Below are 18,719 nucleotides of genomic sequence, written 5' to 3'. Positions count from 1 at the left end.
AAAAATAACCAATTTGGAGCGAGCTGCCCTCATTCAACCTTAGCTGAACTGATTATCAACAGAGAATATATGCTGGTTCCTCAGAAAACGCACATCCTACCAACATACAAATTGATAGTGATAATACCAACAAAGAAAATAAATATCTTCGCCCACAATTCTTGCTGCCCGCACTGAAATATAAAGTACGAGGTTTTGTAGACGTTTTTGTGCAAATAGAAGAATATTTTGGATCGATTGGTTATATAGCTATTTTAAAGCAACAAGGCCTTTGGTTCCCCCTTTGGATCCCCATTCTGTGAAAACCTTCGTTTTGTCGTACGCTCCAGCGAACTGGCATCGATGTAAACGGTAAATAAAATGAAATTTGTGATCCCGAGTCTCTACAGTTGCATCTGAATACTTTACCGCTTAGGTATCACGTCAACTTGCTAGCGCTCTAACTAAAGTTGATGTCATTGTTAGTGTTCATTTTTCTGTGGCTCATGCGTATTTTTAGCGTTACTAATATAAGCCTTACAAGGCGAGTCACCTATTTCTCAAAGAGCGCAACACCCAAATTTTCACAAACATTTGCAGAAACTGATATCAATATACCTGGCGGGCAGTGACAGGCAGGTGACGTACGAAATACTGTATAGCTGAGTAGCAGTAACCAGGAAATTTGAGGTGCAATCTTCGCTGCTCTATGCTTTCAGTGGAGATGCAGTGCCCTGTTTTCCAGCCGACATTTTATTGCAACTTCGCCTGTGAGGCATGCCGAATTTTTCCTTGTGTAATTTCGAATTAGTAACGTCCAAGTACCGAATTCCGTATGTGCTTCGAAGCAATCCCGAGCGAACTTTGTGGTTTTTTTTTCATTTTCAAAGACATCCGCTGTCATATGCCAAAAAGCACATCAGTAAAAAGCCCTGCTAACACCCTTACAAGCAAAAATACCAAAAACGACAAAAGCGCACTGAGGAATAGCATTATCTGACATCCAGGAATACGAAATGCCCCAGCCGTATTTTTCAGCATACATTTTCTAGCCGACCGTTTTCCCGCTGTTCGGGAGAGTTTTTATCTGGTGTAAGAAAACGAGGAAAATATCGCCACCTCTAGAAAAGCGGGCGCAAGACATGCAATGTGCAGGTGGCAGAAGAAGGAAAGCACTGTTTTACGCTGTTACTAGGACATGTTGGCGAAATAAAAGTCCTCATTTACGATTATGAGAAAGAGAAGGGATGGAAGCGTGCCAACCTCTCATGCTCTTCCTTTTTTCTGGTAGTCAGCACCACCTGCGCTTCAACGTGAATTTCCAGGACACGTGTCTATCACTACCATTGGTGCTCTATAAAAGAAGGGGCTGAGAAGCTGAAGTATAGTTGAAAAGGGGGTCTAAAATGAGGTACTCTACCTGCCTTTTCGTTCTCTTTCTTGGCACCATCGAATCCTCGATTACCGGGCCACTCAATCCAACAGGTATATTTTTGCATACGTAAAATATTCTGAAGTCAACCGTAGCACTTTCAAATTCTAGTGTCACTACGATTATTCAAATGAAATCGCCTGACACTGGGAAGCGGCATGTAAGCTATAAATGTTAAGGTTTGGTCTTGGGGAATGTTGTGGTCGTTTTCTTTGCCTTTGGTTAGAATGCGTCGTAAATCGAATTGCTGTTCTGTCTTGGTGGCTGAATTGTTCACGCGCTGTTGCACATGTTTCTAGTGCAGAGTACCTCTTTCCTGTCATGGCAGTTGAAGTGGTTTTTATGTATACAAAAAGCAGCTCACTTTGTAACTACGTTTAAATGATGCCCGGAAAATAATTTTTTTACTGTGTACTAGCCCCTGCCAGTAGGAATTTGGTAGAGCTTCGCCGCCTAAAACCTTCTACAGGTGTATCTATATACTGACTGCAAGTAACAGTAAAAGGAAACCCGCAAGACCTTTAGTAAACGGGGAAGGGCAGATGTGCAGACTGCAACAACCTCTTTCTAAAGCTAACCGTGCTGCCTTGTAGCGAATATTATAACTGTTTAAGATTTCAAGAGGAAGTAACAAATTGTTTTTGTCAATTATTGAGGGCAGATTACGTAACATTAGTGCTCTGTGTTGGCACCGTGCGGCCATTGTCACTGTGACAGTCTCCAAGAAATATAAACATACCCTTCGAAGCGCCGTGAGGGGCCCCACTCAGGAATTCACAAGGATGTTTTCGGTTTTAGACAGTGGCAGCTTACAGAGTGAGTACAATAATTATTATGATCCTGTTTAGCGAAGGCGATGCCTTCGTCAAAGGTTTTCATCGTGATTATTTAATCGTGAGTGTAAAGGGCCTGTGTGGCACTAAAGAAAATACATATTTAAAAATATAATACGTACGCAAATGCCCCCGAAATTATTTTTATGTCAGTGACCATAAATATAAAAAGCATATAGCGCACTTCGCGCTGACAAAAAAATGCACCGCGAGAAGTTTTCAGTTGCAGCCTATTTAAATCAGGCAATTCTTAGCGATTTCCCAAACTCAATCGCAAACCCGAGCGAATTGTTCACAAAATGTACCACGCGTTGCTATAAAAACAATGTATTGGGCCATAATTTCTATTGCTATTAGGAAAATTGTCACATTCCTCAAACGAGCCCCAAGCACCGGTGGCAGGAACGTTTGCAACAGCACAATGATAATGTTTAGTTAATTTGTGGCTGCAATAATAAAACAATATTTAATACAGTGTTAATGGTATTAGTAGTCATAGTAGCTTGTATGGTTGATATTATGTGGTTAATATGGTTAACGTTGTTAATAAGTATGGTAACTTTATTAATATTAGGAAAAACGCCAGCACCGATAATATCAATGTGTTCATGCAAAGGGGTTGGACTTTGTTGTCATAATTTTGTTGATTCCTTCCAGACGAACATCTAGCCACCGGAATTTGGCCTTAGAGCTGGTCAGAATGATGAGCTCTCGAACATTATCAGTTGTACTAGAAACAACGCTGTTTATTCTGCAACCTAAAGTATAATAGCTCGCTGCTGTCTCTCTTTAAATTATAAAATGTATTTCGCCCGTTCAGAGACAGCCGTGGTTAACGGGAGCGATATTAGGACAGGTGTCGTGATCGTCCTCCTGAAAAGTATGGGAGGAATTGATTGAGCAGGTTAGAGATCGAGATTCAGAATTTTTCAGCCTCCTCTTCAATGTTTCAGCAACTTCTACACTCATTTCAGTTTTTGCAGACAAGTAACGGACGTAAAGTTCTTGCTTGTTGTGACACTTTGACATAAAATTAACTTTGACATAGAGCGCCGAGCAACCAGTGTGCTTCTCCCAATAAGGAGTGTGTTTCACGCAAATAATGCGTGATTTACGATAGAAGGCTTGGATGGTATAGTCATTACACGCTGAAAATACCTTTCTGCAGACCTTGTCAACACGTTGCGATAATTTTTCGGCATGTGTTCTATTTTTTTACGCATTCGAGATATAAATATCTTCGATCGCTCGATGACGGGGCCGTTGGAGAATCCCTTCCCCAGTTTTTGTTTTTTACAACCATGAACTTGTTTCAGCTCGGTGCCATATTATTCAAGTATTACCAGGGTGCATTGGCTAACCAAATAATAATCAATGTTTTGTGCTGAAGTAGCGCCCTCTCCGCTAGGCCACAATGTAGCCCCTGGATTCAGTAGGATTAATAATGATTTCAGATTATAACAAAACAAAGAAAAAACACAAAAAAGATATGCATAATTTGGGCACGAGATTTTAACAGTGGGTATCCTGCATGCGGGCCTACCCCAGATGGCGCAGAAGACATGCGATCCTATGATCTAACTGAATGCGGCTAACCCTCAATTCTCATTTGGGTCCTCAGGCTCAAACAAATGTTTGACAGAGGCACGTGCTGTCCCGTAGAGGAAGCATGTAGAAATTTTAATTACAGATGTAGTTAACTACGTTTATTTACCTGCGTATATGTACATCTAACACGGCCTACAAAAATTAGGACATTGCAGTAAGGCAGCACCGAAAAAAAGTAGGGTCGCGATGGTACCAAGTGCTCGCAGTCGGACCACTGATGGTCTGCCGGAGAATTTCGAGCATACTATTTATGAATAACCAAAAGCAGTAGCGAATCAAGGACAATTGGCATAAGGCAGGTCACCACCACCTGCTAACAAATGTTTTTCACAAAATACGCTTTCGCGGCGAGATTGCTTTACTGAGGCGCGCTTGGGTCCCCGACTTACTTTGGGTGCGCGCCGGTTTCTCCACATTTTGCGGGGCCTAAGCCGTGCTAGTGAATTTAAACTCCCACAAAAAAACAAGGGCCATACCAAGCCAATGAGAGGCGCACGGTCTCGTCGTGGCCGCCAAATTCGCGGTTCTTTCTCGATCTAGTTCCAAGCTTCGGAGCGGTAAAGCACACGCCTGGTGATTTCAGTGCAGCCATCATCATTCCGCTGACAACCTGAGCCTCCCCGATATAATTCCTCGCGTTGCCAACGCTGTACGAGCGTTTGTTTGCTTTTTAAAATAATTTCCACCGCGAAATTTAAAACGAGCAAGGCAAAATGTATTGCTAGAATCTTCGTCAGTAGAGGCTGCAAAGCGCAGTCTTTGTACGCCTAAATGGTTGAACAAGGCGAGGCACTGCTAGACAAACGTTAGAACTCAACATAAGTTAAAACGAATCTGCTTCAGGGAAACAAACTACTGGTCGCCATGACAATGAGGGGTGCCAAACGTAATGTGAATTGCTGGTTTGGCAGAGCTTGCACGGTACAAGTTTTCTAGGAAGAAAGAAAGAGTTTCGAGGTTTTTCTCTTGATATATTGATAAACAAAATTTTCTGTACACAGCGCAGAAACCGGTAATAGTTCTGCGCTTATAGAAAAGCCTAAAACACACGCGCTAGCATCTCAACCGAAAATTTCTTGTGGCTTCAAAGTATTATTACGTGCTTTGAAGGCGACAATCTAGAAGTACTTATCGGCAATTTTTTTTACAGTTACTTCGTATTTGCGTCCCTTTTTCGCATTTTGTTCCTTTCTCGTCGTTCTCGACCGGCGTATCTTCTTCCATACGGTGCTTGCCTGTCCGTCCGAAACGCATCGCAAGTGATATACACAACACCTGCCCTCAAGCCCCTGGATGTCCCTACGGCTATACCACCACTCTACAGCACCTTGCACACCTTGCGTGGTCGTGCCGAGCTGTTGCCAGCCACCGTACTTTATATCCCCCAACCACACTCAATTCACAATAAATTGATCTACAGCCATTATAAAAAATCCAAAACTGCTAGCACAGCTCGCTTGAGTTGGTCCTGCGCAATCACATTGGCAAAACTGTATGACATACTCCCTCTAAAGCGGTTACCATAAAGTGGCCCATTTCTGCAGATCGAAGAATTTGCCCATTCGTTCAATCAAAACTGAGAACTACCAGCATTTGTTGAGTTTTCCCTACGCTCCCTCCCTAGCCCTCTCTTTTATTCTGGCTAATAGCCCTACACATCAATAACAGGTTCTGTACTACTACTACTTTAGTTTATTCACTTTTTTTTCTGAGCCTAATGGCGAACGCAAAGTACGCAAGCACGCATACTTCCGCACGCCACAGCTTTAATAAAATTACGGCTTTGCAGATTTGGTGTCATCTCTTCTGCTCACTATCCGCCATAATGATGTGTTGCTTGGTGCACTCCTCTGCAACAAATACATTTTTAATACGCAGTCTTTGAACTTGTGAATCGGTTCTCATTAGTTCCGCAGAGCTCCCGATTTTTTGCCACTTCGTCAAGTGGGTACGTTTCAGGTAGAAAAGAACACCAATGGCTACTTTTGTTCTATTGTTGGCAACGTGTGTATTAGGTGCAGTGGTAGGGCATTGTGCTGCTACTGTAAAGACCCAAATTCAAATTCCAGGGTTGCACGCGGGTGCGTTTTATTTATCTGTTGCCCAGGAGTGATTTGTGAGCGAAAAATACCATCAGAAAGAAGACCAAAAGAAGAAAAACAGTTTTTCGCAGATTCCGGCCGCTAAGCACTTGGACTTGACTTACAAGTCCATTTATATAGAAACCGAATGGGCGGCTCACATATGTGTGGAAACCCGCATATGCTAGAATGGATTGCAATTTTCAAACAAGGCCAGGAGGGTGGTTTTCTCAAAGTTGTGAGAAGAATCGTTTTCTACACTCCCAAGATGGACCTTCAACGGCCATATGGGGTGAAACCCAGCGGGCGAAGTGAACCCAACAGTTGCTGATATACACGCGCTACATTACCATTCGACACGAACGATTTTCCCTGCGTTTCATCCTCACAAAGCTTATTTTTCTGCTTGACAGTGGAAAAGGGCAGTCCTGCGAGAATGTTCCGCTCCTGCCGTGCCCATCAAAGCAAGATCCCCGAGAGCACACCTGCAGCTTTCTCTACTGGCAAGGCAGTTTTAGCTCAACTTGAACAGTTTAAAATGAACGTGCCGTGATTGAAGCACCCGCTAGTTTAGTTTTCTTTTCGGAAGATTACTGAGTGGTTTAATATATTGCGAATATGGCAATAGCAAATTCAACGCAAACACAACAACGTGGGCCTACTGCTATTTGTTTTGCTTGGTTGCTTGAGCCAAAAATTTCCCTCTGACCAACTTTTTCAGATAAGCTGTTCGTGGTAGCCTCACGCCATTGAGAGCTTGTATAAATAATGGTAAAATGATGTTTATAATTGATCTCTGCGCAGGAGCGCAACTCTGGGAAGCAGGCGGAAAACCGCAATTTATGAACTGGCCATTACTGCAGATTTCAACTTGTCCATTCATTCAATCAACTAAGAACTAGCAGGAGCAAGGGTACAGGGATAAAACAAAAAAAGAACGCTAGCCCACGAAGATTGTGGCGACTTGACCATGGCGTTTTGTTGCTTGTTGATGTAATTTTGTGCAATGCAGAAGCATTTTCCGAGTTATATTTAAGAGCAAATCTATCATGGCGTAAAGTAAAATACAGATCAACCACTAGTCGAAATGCAGTGCTTCAGGGGCTTGTCATTCTAATTTTGGTTTTTGCACAAATTTTGGTTCATTTGTCATCAGCCTCAAAAGGCGCACTTTTGCTGTTTCCAATTTCTGTGTAACAGTTACTGCCGCCATATAGGTAACATTGTGCCAAATGAACTGAGATAAAATCTCTTATCGTTAAAGGGAAGTTGCCATTGTAGCAGACTTCTGAAAATGGTAATAATGTTTTAGTACCTCAAAACTTGGCGTTTTCTGCGGATGATTATTGCTTATGTGCCATCAGCCCCAAAGTGAAACATTTTGCAAAACGGAACTTGCTACTGGGAGAGAATTACACATCCATTTTTTAATAGTGTAAACTGATTATGTACAAGAAGGCAACAAAGAGACGACAACTATCTCATTGCAACCCCAAGAATTCACGGTCATAACAGGGCTGGAATGATACTCGGTAATTGTTTAGTGCAGTTGATCTTTAGCCACAGTAGTTCACGGCAGGGAGACCGGCTGAGGAAAAATTAGTGTTCCCTCTCAGCAGACCTCCTTTAGTATTTATAGATCACCTAACACAAGAAACATTGTTTTTCGTATAATTTAATTTTGGTGAGATATTTTTTGAAATATTCTACGAACCTCTAAAAAGCGCGATATTGGTAAAAGCACGTTGCACATTTCATCAGAGCGCAATTACAGTAGGAAAAAGCGAGGTTGTCTTGTGATCTTGCTCGTAGTGGTATGAAATAAGAAGAAAAATGACATCGAGAGATTTCCCCCCATACCAAATTACAGGCTTCCCGATGCATCCCGCTATACCTGGCAGTGCGCAGAAATATGACGGTGTTTTTATGTGAAAAAAAGTGGCTCATAAATTGAAAAACATGCTAAACTTTATAAAGTTTGTATTATTCTACTGATCTCAGCATGGTCGCAACAGAGAGAAAGTCGGCAGCCAATGAAGAATAAGATTGTATTCCGATTTGAGTCTCGTGTAAACAGCTAGATGAGATGTTCTACCCATCAGGATCGGCCGACCATTATTGGGTTGTAGGCTTCCCGAATAATAAAGGGCTTATTTGGAGGCTGCCTGAAGCACAGTTGAAAGTGAAATGTGTGGATAAGGACAAGGTAACAGTGCAAGTTCTGGGCAGGTGAGATCATTTCACCCACAGAAGTAACGGAGTTGAGAAGAAAACATATGTTTATCTTAGCAGGACTGGTAAGAAGTAATAGGCTAGATTGTTTTCGTTCACAAAAACACGAAGAAAGTTTACAATGTGTATTTTTTTAGGTTTTCGATTTAGTCGGAGGCTGCTGCTCATGTTTTACTCTGTTTCCACATATACAGTGGGGTGTGAAAAACGGGAAAGTTCTGAGACTGATTTTTTTTACCGTGGTAATCGGCATATACAAAGTTTTTGAACCACGTCGTTATATTTTTTTATTACCGTATAATAGAAGCATCAGGAAAGTTGGAGCCTGCCGAAAAATACTGCTAATCCGTGAATGCGTTACCTTAAACTTGTGGTTCACTTTATAGCTACCATAACTTATAAACGAACACTCCAAAGACCAGACAATCAGTTTTAATATTTATAAATGGTGACTAATAGAATGTGCAATTTCTTACCTAGCCTCAGAATAAGAATAGATTTGATATGGTTGAATAATCTTGAAATATAAGGCAATGCGGAATTACCAGGGAGTACAGATAGGAGACCGTATTAGAAGGCTAAGTTTGCGCGTATTAAGTTACTATTGTCGTTTTCGCAATGTGTTTCGTTCAACTATCTGGTGGCGTACGTTTAAGATTAAGATTCGAGTTTACAATCACCGCCGCCGTTATCGGAAATCTCATCTAGATCATCATTCTTCTTACACGGAGGTTCGGGAGTCTTTATTCATCTCGCACTGTAAAAACAGTAATCAATTCAGTTTATTCCAACTTAGCGATAAAGAGGTGGACCAACGCAAACGCCAATAATAATTACGCATGTGTGAGGCGCCTCTATGAAACACTCCGCAACCTGCCTTTTATGCTGGCGGAGCATACACCCATCCAAGACGGACTACAAGCGCTAATGCCGGCCCTCATTGAATCATACAAGGTTTAACTGAACACTTTTAAACAAATTTTTCGTCGGTCAACACCCGAATTGCGGTGGATAGGACCTCTGACTTTAAATTTGCTTCACAACCACTGCCACTGCCGACAAGTGATCGATGCGAACAATTTGACCTACAAAAGGAAGATCTGCGTCGCGTCAGACGGGCTCTCATCCAACCGTTTGAAACAGACCTCCCCAGTAGTCTCCCTCGCTGGGAAAAGGTCATTCTGCGTAAACTTCGCGCTTTAGTGGAACTCTCTCGTGCCGAACCCCGACCGTGGCTACCACAACGCCATGCCACGTTAACTACCAACTGACCCTTCTTGAAGGCTCCTACGAAGATGTTGACCCAAACCACCTGTAATGAGCACGTCGTTCTCATACATAGCGATATTTATACACCTTTGCTGCACTTGCCTCTATCCTCATACACCCCCAGACCTTCATTATTGGCTCTTTCGGTGCCACCACCATTCTCGTAATGGCTTCGCCTAAAGGCAGTCGCGAACTTGTATCATGGACCGAGTTACGTTATGCCAGAGCGTCAGTTAACGTTATGAGAAAATATAAATTAATATTTACCTCTTGCCAATAATAATAGCATAGAGGCGGGAATAAGAGACCGCTCACTATAGGGACATTACAGAATACGATATTAAGGTGGGCTGCATATTTGGACGAGCGACAGGGATAGTAAAAAGACAAGTAAAAGGCAAACCTTCGTTGTGTTAGTCTTTTCACTTTCTCTGTCCATCGTCCACATTTTCGTCGCACGTTAATATTGGATTAAAGAATATATCAACTAGGCCCTAAACAAGCCTCTAATAGAAAATTACTAGGAGTGATATAAAAAATCCCCCCAAAATTACGCACTACTGCGGCAAAACTGCAAGTACTGCCGTCAAATATGAAGGGCTTGGCAGAAGCGACAGTTATCTTCAAGAATATATGCCCCCGTGAGAATAATTTGTTTACTGTCATAGTGTAATGTCACCCTAACTTTGCACGTATTATTTATGCTTAAAAATTGGCCCACAAACCAAAGTACTCCCAGCGGAGGTTGGCTACGCACGCTGGAATCTATAGGAGCCTCTCTTCTGGAGGACAAAAAAGCCTCACGTTCATTCGCAGCTATTGTTGCATGCTTTGTCCAGTAACGCGCCTATGGCAATCCTCTTTATGAAATAATTGTTGATTCGACGTTACATAAAAGGGGGATTATATACACCTTACTGGAAGAAACAGCAGGGAGCGGCAGAACATCCCTAGGTTTCTCGCTCAAACTTCCGACCGCCAAGAGGTCTAGCCAATCACTGCGGGAAAAGAATGTTCTGCACAACGTAAAAAAGAAAGAAGTCGCCTTAAATATAAGTACTGTAAAATACTTTCGGGATTCTGAATTGTAGCTTTTTAATTCATGATTGTAAGCGGCTGGCACACAACCTAATAGGATAGCTCACATGCCTCTGGATTGAAATTGCGCACGGAGAAAGCTTCGGGACCGAATATAAATTTGCGGAAATATTTCAATACGGTGGATTAGTCAAGGTAATCCTTGGTAAAGTGCGTGATAAACCAAACCAATTTTACTGAGCAAGTATAGTCGCAAGCAAGAAATATTTATTGAGTTCTATTATTTGAAGCAAAGGTGGCGTGGTAAGAGTGATGCCCGAGTTTTGGTGTTCATAGCTTATATGAGAAGGAAAAACGCCCGAGAACTTCGATTGAGAGCGTTTTCTTAAATCATTCGTCTTAAAACAAAGAATTTAAAGTTTTTTTGTAAATGTGTTCGATTTACAAATATGTCAAAAACTTTTTAGTGTTCATAAAAGCAGTCGTACTCAGTTCCCGTGATGACATTCTTTATAGAAATGTCGCGCTCAGTCATCCTGCCAGATAGTGCACGTACGGCATCGTACAGCAGACAATCAGCGGAACGTGATGAAGGTGAATGATACTGAGTTAAACTGTTACGAATTTTACGGGACACATGTGACAGGCTTTTATACTCTTGATGCCAAAGCTTAGAAAAGGAATTGTAAAGGTTTCACGAAACGGTACTTGGAGACTCGTATTGAACTGTCAGGAAGCAGCCCGCTTTCACGAAAATAACCTGCGGCTAGAGCCAGGTACCCACACGACAAGCAAATAGGCGGACGGTTTGAATGTCATCAAATCTTAGTATAATGCATGGTTTTGATATATAGCTTCGAGAAAAGAGTTGCGATACACGACAAAAAGTGCTAAACAAGCAGCACGGTGGTGTAGGCAGGAAAGTGGAAACCCACCTTGAGCGAAGATACGGAGAGCAAAAAAAGATATCAAAAAGAATGCAGCGATGCAAAGGATGATCACCTCATTGCAGTACATATGCCGCACCAAGTAATAGAGATCGGGCGATAGAAATAAATAGGAACTATGAGTAAAGGGGCGCGTGTGCTCTTCACCTTGGCAGGAGGAGGCCATCTAGAAATGTAAAACAGAATTTTTTTTTGCCATTGAACCTACATATGCACATTCCGACGCCAATAAATTAACAAATGGGGGCTGCGGATTGATTCTGCACGTTTCGAACGAAGAAGCGGGAATCTGTTTAGGGAAATGCTGCTGTATACGCAAAACAACAAAAGAATCCGACCTAAATCGAATGAATGTTCGAGTGATAGGCGGTGGCTTGAGCAGCTTGTAGTAGCTGCACCACAGGCGAATAAATCGTTCGAACATGTGCGGATCTTTTGCAAGGTAAAAATAAAGATTTCGTGGGATACTTTGAGAGTTTCTTCAATTCCAGTTTTTAACGCAGGGTTGACTACGCGCTTGCAAAAGTCGGCAAGTTTGCGAACACATCATTGCATGCCCCCCGTCCTTAATCATAAATATTCCAGAAAGAAGTGACAGCGCGCACAAGGGGGGGGACAAATAAATAAACACACACACACACACAGACGAATTTATATCTGTGTGTGTGTGTAGCACCATTGTTAGTTTGGTACTCTCACCTTGTAATAGATTTTTGCACGCTAGCGCGTGTGATTGCTTTCCTCTCCCCTTCCTTTGTTGAATTGCTGTGTTATGATATTCGTTGCTGACCGCCTCGGCGTTCCCTGAACTGGTACCATGTGCCGACCAGAAGTGTACCTCCAGGTGCGCGCCATACGTGTGCACCTGTTTTCTGTTAACTTTATTTTCATGACTGGTTTGATCGTGTCTTTTTTTTTTACTCTCCTTTTTTTCCAGATTTTTTTTAATGCTCTTCGCATACGAATGTACACCCATTTCCTGTCTAAACTGCATGTGGCTGCTTTCGGGCGCGAACCTTACCTCACACCAACAGAAGCCGACTATAGTACTCTCGTGTTTCTATAACCTGACTCTGATACTTAGAACAGATGTGTACGGCCAGATGGGTGCCTTTTGCGTGCATGAGCATATCTTCATTCGACCCCTCTCTTGCCCCCAGTTGCTACGGGACACAGGAAATGCCAATTACATTAATTTTTTTTCTTCGTACCTATTTTTTATGTTCGTACCAGATGACTGACTTCTTTACCTTTTTTGTGCCCATGCCAAATGCATGCATGGGCATACCTTAATTTCACCCCCGTCTTCCCCTATTGCCGAGAAGGAAAAGGGTATTTATTTTTTTATTTTTTCCGTTCTGTTTCTTCTGTTTTTTATTCAGTTCGTGTTTTCTCCTGTACGTTCCGCGGGACTGTGATTTTTTTCCGATGTCAAATGCACGCATTCACATATCTTGATTTGACCCGCCTTTCACCCCTGTTGCCAAGAGGGAAAGGAGGAATTACGTTGTTAAATTTTTGGTCTTTTTTCTTATGTTCATACGGCGTGACTGTGATTTCTTGTTGTCCTTTTTTCCTGTCTACTTCTCTAATTTTTTCGCTACCCACCAACCATGACCACAATGTACAAACTCTCCCTTCCCTTGCCTTGCCCTCGCCCTTGCTGCATTTTTTGTATATATACAACACTAAAACCAAATTATTCTGCACTCTTGAGAAAGGAAGTCCTCTTCCTTAAACGTCAGTAAGCTTTTATTTTTTAAAGTTGTTCTGTTGTGTCTCTGTCCTTACTTACCCTATTTATTTATTATGCACTGATCCTGTGTTATAACCAGGCCAGCGGGAGGGCGAAAATTTTATAAACGGTATTACTATACAAGCGACCAGTAGACAAATGCAAAAGCAGTCGGGCTTTCGTTCTCCCACAGGTGCGTGGAACGAAAACACAGTGTGTTCTACTTAGAGACAGAGCACTAAAAACTGCACGACCGGTAACACCTGACTCTGAACTGCCAACTGAGTTTTATTCCGAAGAATAACGAAAATATACTTCAATCGAAACAATCAAAGCAGGCAAATCACAGCAAAAGCGACAAAAAGGAAGTTGAAAATGAAGCAGGGGAGCCAAGAATTGCGGTGATCCCGTATGTACAATGCGCGTCCCATGGGATTAGCAAAGCTGGTGGCCGCGCGGGCGTCCATGTTGTCTTTTCGCCCCAAAGGAATCCTGGTGGTATGTGCGGCCCGGTGAATGCGGGCCCCAGAAGAGAAATACGAAGCCGCAAGAAACATGTCACTTGCTGTAGATAGTGTATAGAAGGCGTGGTATTCGAGAACAAGCTTTCATTTGCAGGAGCTACGTAGGGCAAATGGGTCACTGCATTAACGATCGGCTGAGGGAGCACGCCAATCGTTCACTGGCAGGCACTGGCAGCAATTGTACTGCACACTGTGCTAAGTGCCAGCAATCTCAGCTCTACCCGCCAGCGTTTGAAGTCACCGTCATCTTGAAGGGTTATCGTGGCCAGCTCAAGTGGGTGATGCACGGGGTTTTCATTATCCACACAATGAAGCATAGGTGCATGAACACACCCTCAATCGAGTTGCTGGTGAGGGAGGTCGAATACTTCGAATCATGATCGAGGCGCCACACGTGGCGACTTTCATTTTCCCTACTTTTGTTTCGCTGTTTTGCTCATATTTTTCTCCTTTACACGTTTTCATTCTAGTATATATTGGTTGTTCTTCGGAATAAAACTTGTTCTCAGTGCTGCTTTTGTTAGTAGTTTATTGGTCTTGTTCTCTTGTTCATTTCCTTACAATGTACTCCGTGAAGCGGTTTTGTATTCAGGTGAAAAAAAGGCAGTGGCTTTGGCTGTTTCAAATTCTTGCCGGGCACAACCCACGCCTGCTCTAATTTCACCAAGCTTTGCGTGAGGCTGTGGTCACCGCCAGTAAAAGTGGCAGTGGTAGTGGCCAATTTTATAGGGGGGCGTGCGTGCGTCACAGTAGGCTACCAGGGTCTCGCGCTGGGAAGCGCGGCAAATTTCATGGCTTGATTCTGAGGCTGCATTTAATAAGCTCAAAAACGATTAACCACTCATTATGGGTGCACCGTTGCAATCATCAAAACTGACCTGTTTTCCACTACAGGCTTTGTATGTTCATTGCGGAGTTCCCTCTCAACGTCTGCAGCCCTTAAGTTGAAAAAAAAATAATGTTCCGGCGCCCCGTTGTAAAGGACACTGCTAATCCCACGGTTCGAGTGTCAGTGTCCGCTCACCCTCGCGTAAATGCCATTGACCAATGTCTATGAACAAAATTCAAGGACTCTAAGTCGCATTTCGACTGTTTCCTTAAGTCGAGTTGCGTGGATCGTGTGTGACTGGCTCGTGAAAATCGCCGGGGAAACACCAGCTTGCGTTTACCTGATTGTTGACGGCCTGATTCGCCGCTTGGTTCCTTTCGCTCAGCGACGACTCCGCTCGCCACTTCGCTCTAAGTAGGTCAAGCTGTTCGTGCGCATTGAGTAATGCGGCCTGAAATGCATGCGTTTGTTGTCGGACCAGAGCACATTTACAATAAAGCGGTAACTCGACTAAAGTTTTTTTACTATAACGAGGGATTACTGTATCGGTCTGTCTGTCTGTCTGTCTGTCTGTCTGTCTGTCTGTCTGTCTGTCTGTCTGTCTGTCTGTCTGTCTGTCTGTCTGTCTGTCTGTCTGTGTTTATCTGTCTCTCTCTCGCTCTCTATCTCGCTCTATCGCTTTCTCCTTCTCTCTTGGTCCTCGAGAAGATTGTTCCGGCGTGCCATTTTGTCTCCACAAAGTGAAGTCATTGCCATGGTCATCTTTAGCCGCAGTACTCTGGGTGCTTTAGTCGCAGCTAGATAGGATTTTAAAGCAGCACCATGAAATTTTTAGTGCATGCGATGATCAATGCTTTCGTGAAGTCAGAGAAAGGCGCGAGACCAGGGTCGCCTAGCGAGGCCGTACATTTTACTTGGGCGAAGTATAAAGTAAGGCCCGCGAATGGCGTCCGGAATGTACCTTTGCATCGGCATTGTCCACAGCGTCACATCTGGGGTGGGCGAAACCACTGGAGTAGCAAAACCTTCCTGGCATTCCTGCTCTTCCGCCATGGCACGTGTTGTTGGAATGTTCGGGACTAGTGGTTTCCATTGTCTTTGTTGCCAACTTAGCACTCTGATGGAGATCTAGTTGGCAAAGTGCTCCGCCAACAGGGCAGCGCCATCAAAAGTTCACCTAGAAGACCGTTCTGGTCTGTTTCAAAACTCATCAAATTTTATGCTGTCTCTCTCTCTCTTCATATATATATATATATATATATATATATATATATATATATATATATATATATATATAAAGATATATGTATATGTATGGTATAAGAAAAGAATCTGATACCAAGCAAGAACAATAACAAAGAACGTTTACCTACGTAGCGGCAACGGGACTTGCCTTCACCAGAGTAGAGTTACATGATTTTGCTGTCACAAACATTTGGAACACATTTCTCATAAAGATTTGAAGAAAACTGCGAGTAAGACTAAGATATACCCGGAACGATTTATCGACGACGCTATTGTGTGAGCCAACCATTTAGACCGAAACAAAATCTGTGAGAAAAAAGCCCCAAACTTTAACCCGGAAACAAACTGAGTTCTAACACACTCAGCTTCCGCTCCAAGAGTCTCAACCGTACAAATAAAACATCACAATATCCTAATTCAAAGTGAACGCTTAAAAAGCAAATTACCCGAACCAGCACGCCTTGTCTACCGGCGTAATAAGAATTAGGGCGACTTTCTTACAAACTCGCGCATCAGCCGGAAACTACTGGAGCAGAAACTACTGGTTGCATGCCCTGTAATAAACCTCGATGTAAAGTATGCCCACACATGACCACAACACAGCGTGCAACCAGCACGGCTTCAGAGTACTACGTAATTATAAAGGGTAAATTCCACTCTGATTCTGCTACTGTCGTATACCTTCTAGAGTGCACTGTTTGTAGGCAGCAATATATCGGCCAAACTCAAAGACCCGTCCGTATGCGATTCAATAATCCCCGCTCTCATGCAAAACGTTGTCCTAATTTGCCCCGGTGAAAACGTGTGAACTGTCCCGGTCATGCATTTGAACATCTTAAACCAACAATTTTACAACCCGCTTTCAAATCCCACTACGAGCGCGAGGTTCGGGAATCTTGTCTTATTTATAAGTTTGGGTCAGCGACGCTTGGTATTCATGAAAGTTACGGAACACTAACGTGCTTATCCGTCGATTAAAAATGGTGACTTCATAATTTCTATCACATTCTTCATTACCCTACCCTTGAGTATCCCATCAGAATTCGCTGAAACTCTCCAAATACAGCAGCTTTATTAGCCTAATGTGACTCAACAATGCGGTTTGTGCTTGGGAAGGAGGCCGCGTTCCCCCCGTCACTTAGAAACGTTTAACTCTTTGTTAACTATGGACCCTACCTATTTCCTGTTTATTTGCTAGCTCTTGTGCAATGTTCTTGTGTGTACTGTGTCTATTCTGTCCATCCGCGGGGGGCACATCCAAAACTTATTCTTCGTTCATGCCTGTATGGTTCCCTCCGAAGCAGTCTCCCCACCCACTGAATACCTTATTCTGTACTTTTCCCTTCCTTTTGAAACCGTAATTGTCTAGTCTTCCGCACTTGCAGCAAATGCCAGGTATGTTGCCCCATCGTGGAGCAGCCTTGACTACTGCCTTGTAAATACGACTCCTTCCTCTCTCTCTCTCTCCTCTCTCCTTTCTCTTCTTGTTGTTGTTATTTTAACATAGGCTTAGCCACACACATGCATACTCTCCGTTTTCGAAACATCTTCCGATCCTTCTCACAGTTTTCTGCAAATCTATTTAAGAAATGTGTTCCAAATATTTGTGACACCAAAATTATGTAACTGTACTCTGATGAAGGCAAGACCCGCTGCCTACTTAAGTAAACGTTCTTTGTTATTGTTCTTGCTCAGTATCCGACTGTTTACTTATAATATTTCTGCGCGCTATGTGAGTTTTATCTCTCCCTAGATTCACCGGAAGCCACCGTAATGATCACTCTTAGTGGCCTTTCACCACCTCGTGACGGATGGGTCCAACTTGGGTGTAGAAGCTCCGGGAAATCGGGGACGCTAACCACCGATGACCCACTCTCTCAAGGAGGCTGTCCCGTGCAAAGAGCAAACTGGGTAGAAGCAGTTCACACACCCCGGTGTGGCCAGACTCCGATGAGCCCCGTTATGCTCCTGCCATCTTCTAGTGATATAACATGATGGAAATACTGTGCTCAGGACAACGCATGACAGACATTTGGTGGTAGTAGGAACGGGACAGCAGACTATTCGACCACTGAGCATTCTGCAAAAAGTAGGGCCTCCAGACATTTCGCCCACCGAACGTGCAACAAATACTCATCAGTAGCTGTAAACCGGACATATAGAGGAGATACGTTTTCAAGGCCGCAAAAAATGCAAAGAGAAATAATTTTAAGGTGCCATATAGAACTTTCTTTTGACACACTATTAGAAATTGGTGACAAATGTTCTAATTTGATTGAAAATATCGAAACACATTGACGTACTATAAATGTATTATTGTGATATCTTTTTAAACTTTAGTGTGCTTTTTGGAGTTGGAAGTTTCTTTTTTTGTGCTAGCAGGAGGTACAATAAATGTATCAAAAATAGAGCACACATTTCGGCAAAACAATGCGCCCTTTATATATCAGTCCCCATTTAGTACGCAGTCACATTTTGCCAAAGCTTCTTTTCTGGAATATGAGTCCCTATATAGAACCGGCTTCTTTATATAGGATAAAATTTTGCAAGTATTTTTCCCGTTGGAACAAACTGCAAGCAATTTTTTAACTCAATTTGTTTCTATACGTACTGTCTTTTACTGTATAAGTCTCTGGACGATTAGCAAAAATTATAAATGAGGAATTGGGGTGTTGTGTCCCGTGATGCAAAAAAATATTTCCACGCTCTTTAGTAGTCCCCAAGCGCACATTCGAATATCCGAAAACTCTGCAATGCCTTTATTTAAATTTACGCTACTCACAGCTATTTTTTTCTTTCTTACATTTGTGCAGAATGTGTCATGGTTGACGTTCTGGACACCGCCGGCCACATACACGTAAGAAATTTTATCTGTTTCGCAAAAAACTTGGTGTGCGTTCTTTCGCTCTTATTATGAAACAAGTTGGCGAAATACATCTAACCTGTTTGAGGAGGCTTGACGTAAAT

General features: G+C 42.8%; 1 protein-coding gene across 1 annotated transcript in view; it reads left to right on the top strand.

Annotated features, from left to right (window-relative positions):
* The first annotated feature begins 1,381 nt into the window (after positions 1-1,381).
* LOC144141416 (uncharacterized) overlaps positions 1,382-18,719 on the top strand; it is an 88,728-nt gene continuing 71,390 nt past the window's right edge. Inside the window, exons 1-2 of the mRNA XM_077672984.1 lie at positions 1,382-1,464; positions 18,566-18,609. Coding sequence (XP_077529110.1) covers positions 1,386-1,464; positions 18,566-18,609 — 123 coding nt within the window. The 5' untranslated portion in view covers positions 1,382-1,385. The remainder of the gene's footprint in view (positions 1,465-18,565; positions 18,610-18,719) is intronic.

Source organism: Haemaphysalis longicornis, unplaced genomic scaffold, assembly GCF_048455015.1.
Source record: "Haemaphysalis longicornis isolate Haplotype H1 unplaced genomic scaffold, Haemaphysalis longicornis Haplotype H1 scaffold_6, whole genome shotgun sequence".
NCBI lineage: Eukaryota > Metazoa > Arthropoda > Arachnida > Ixodida > Ixodidae > Haemaphysalis > Haemaphysalis longicornis.
Note: the sequence above shows the minus strand (reverse complement) of the source record. Positions and strands in the feature narration are given on the sequence as shown.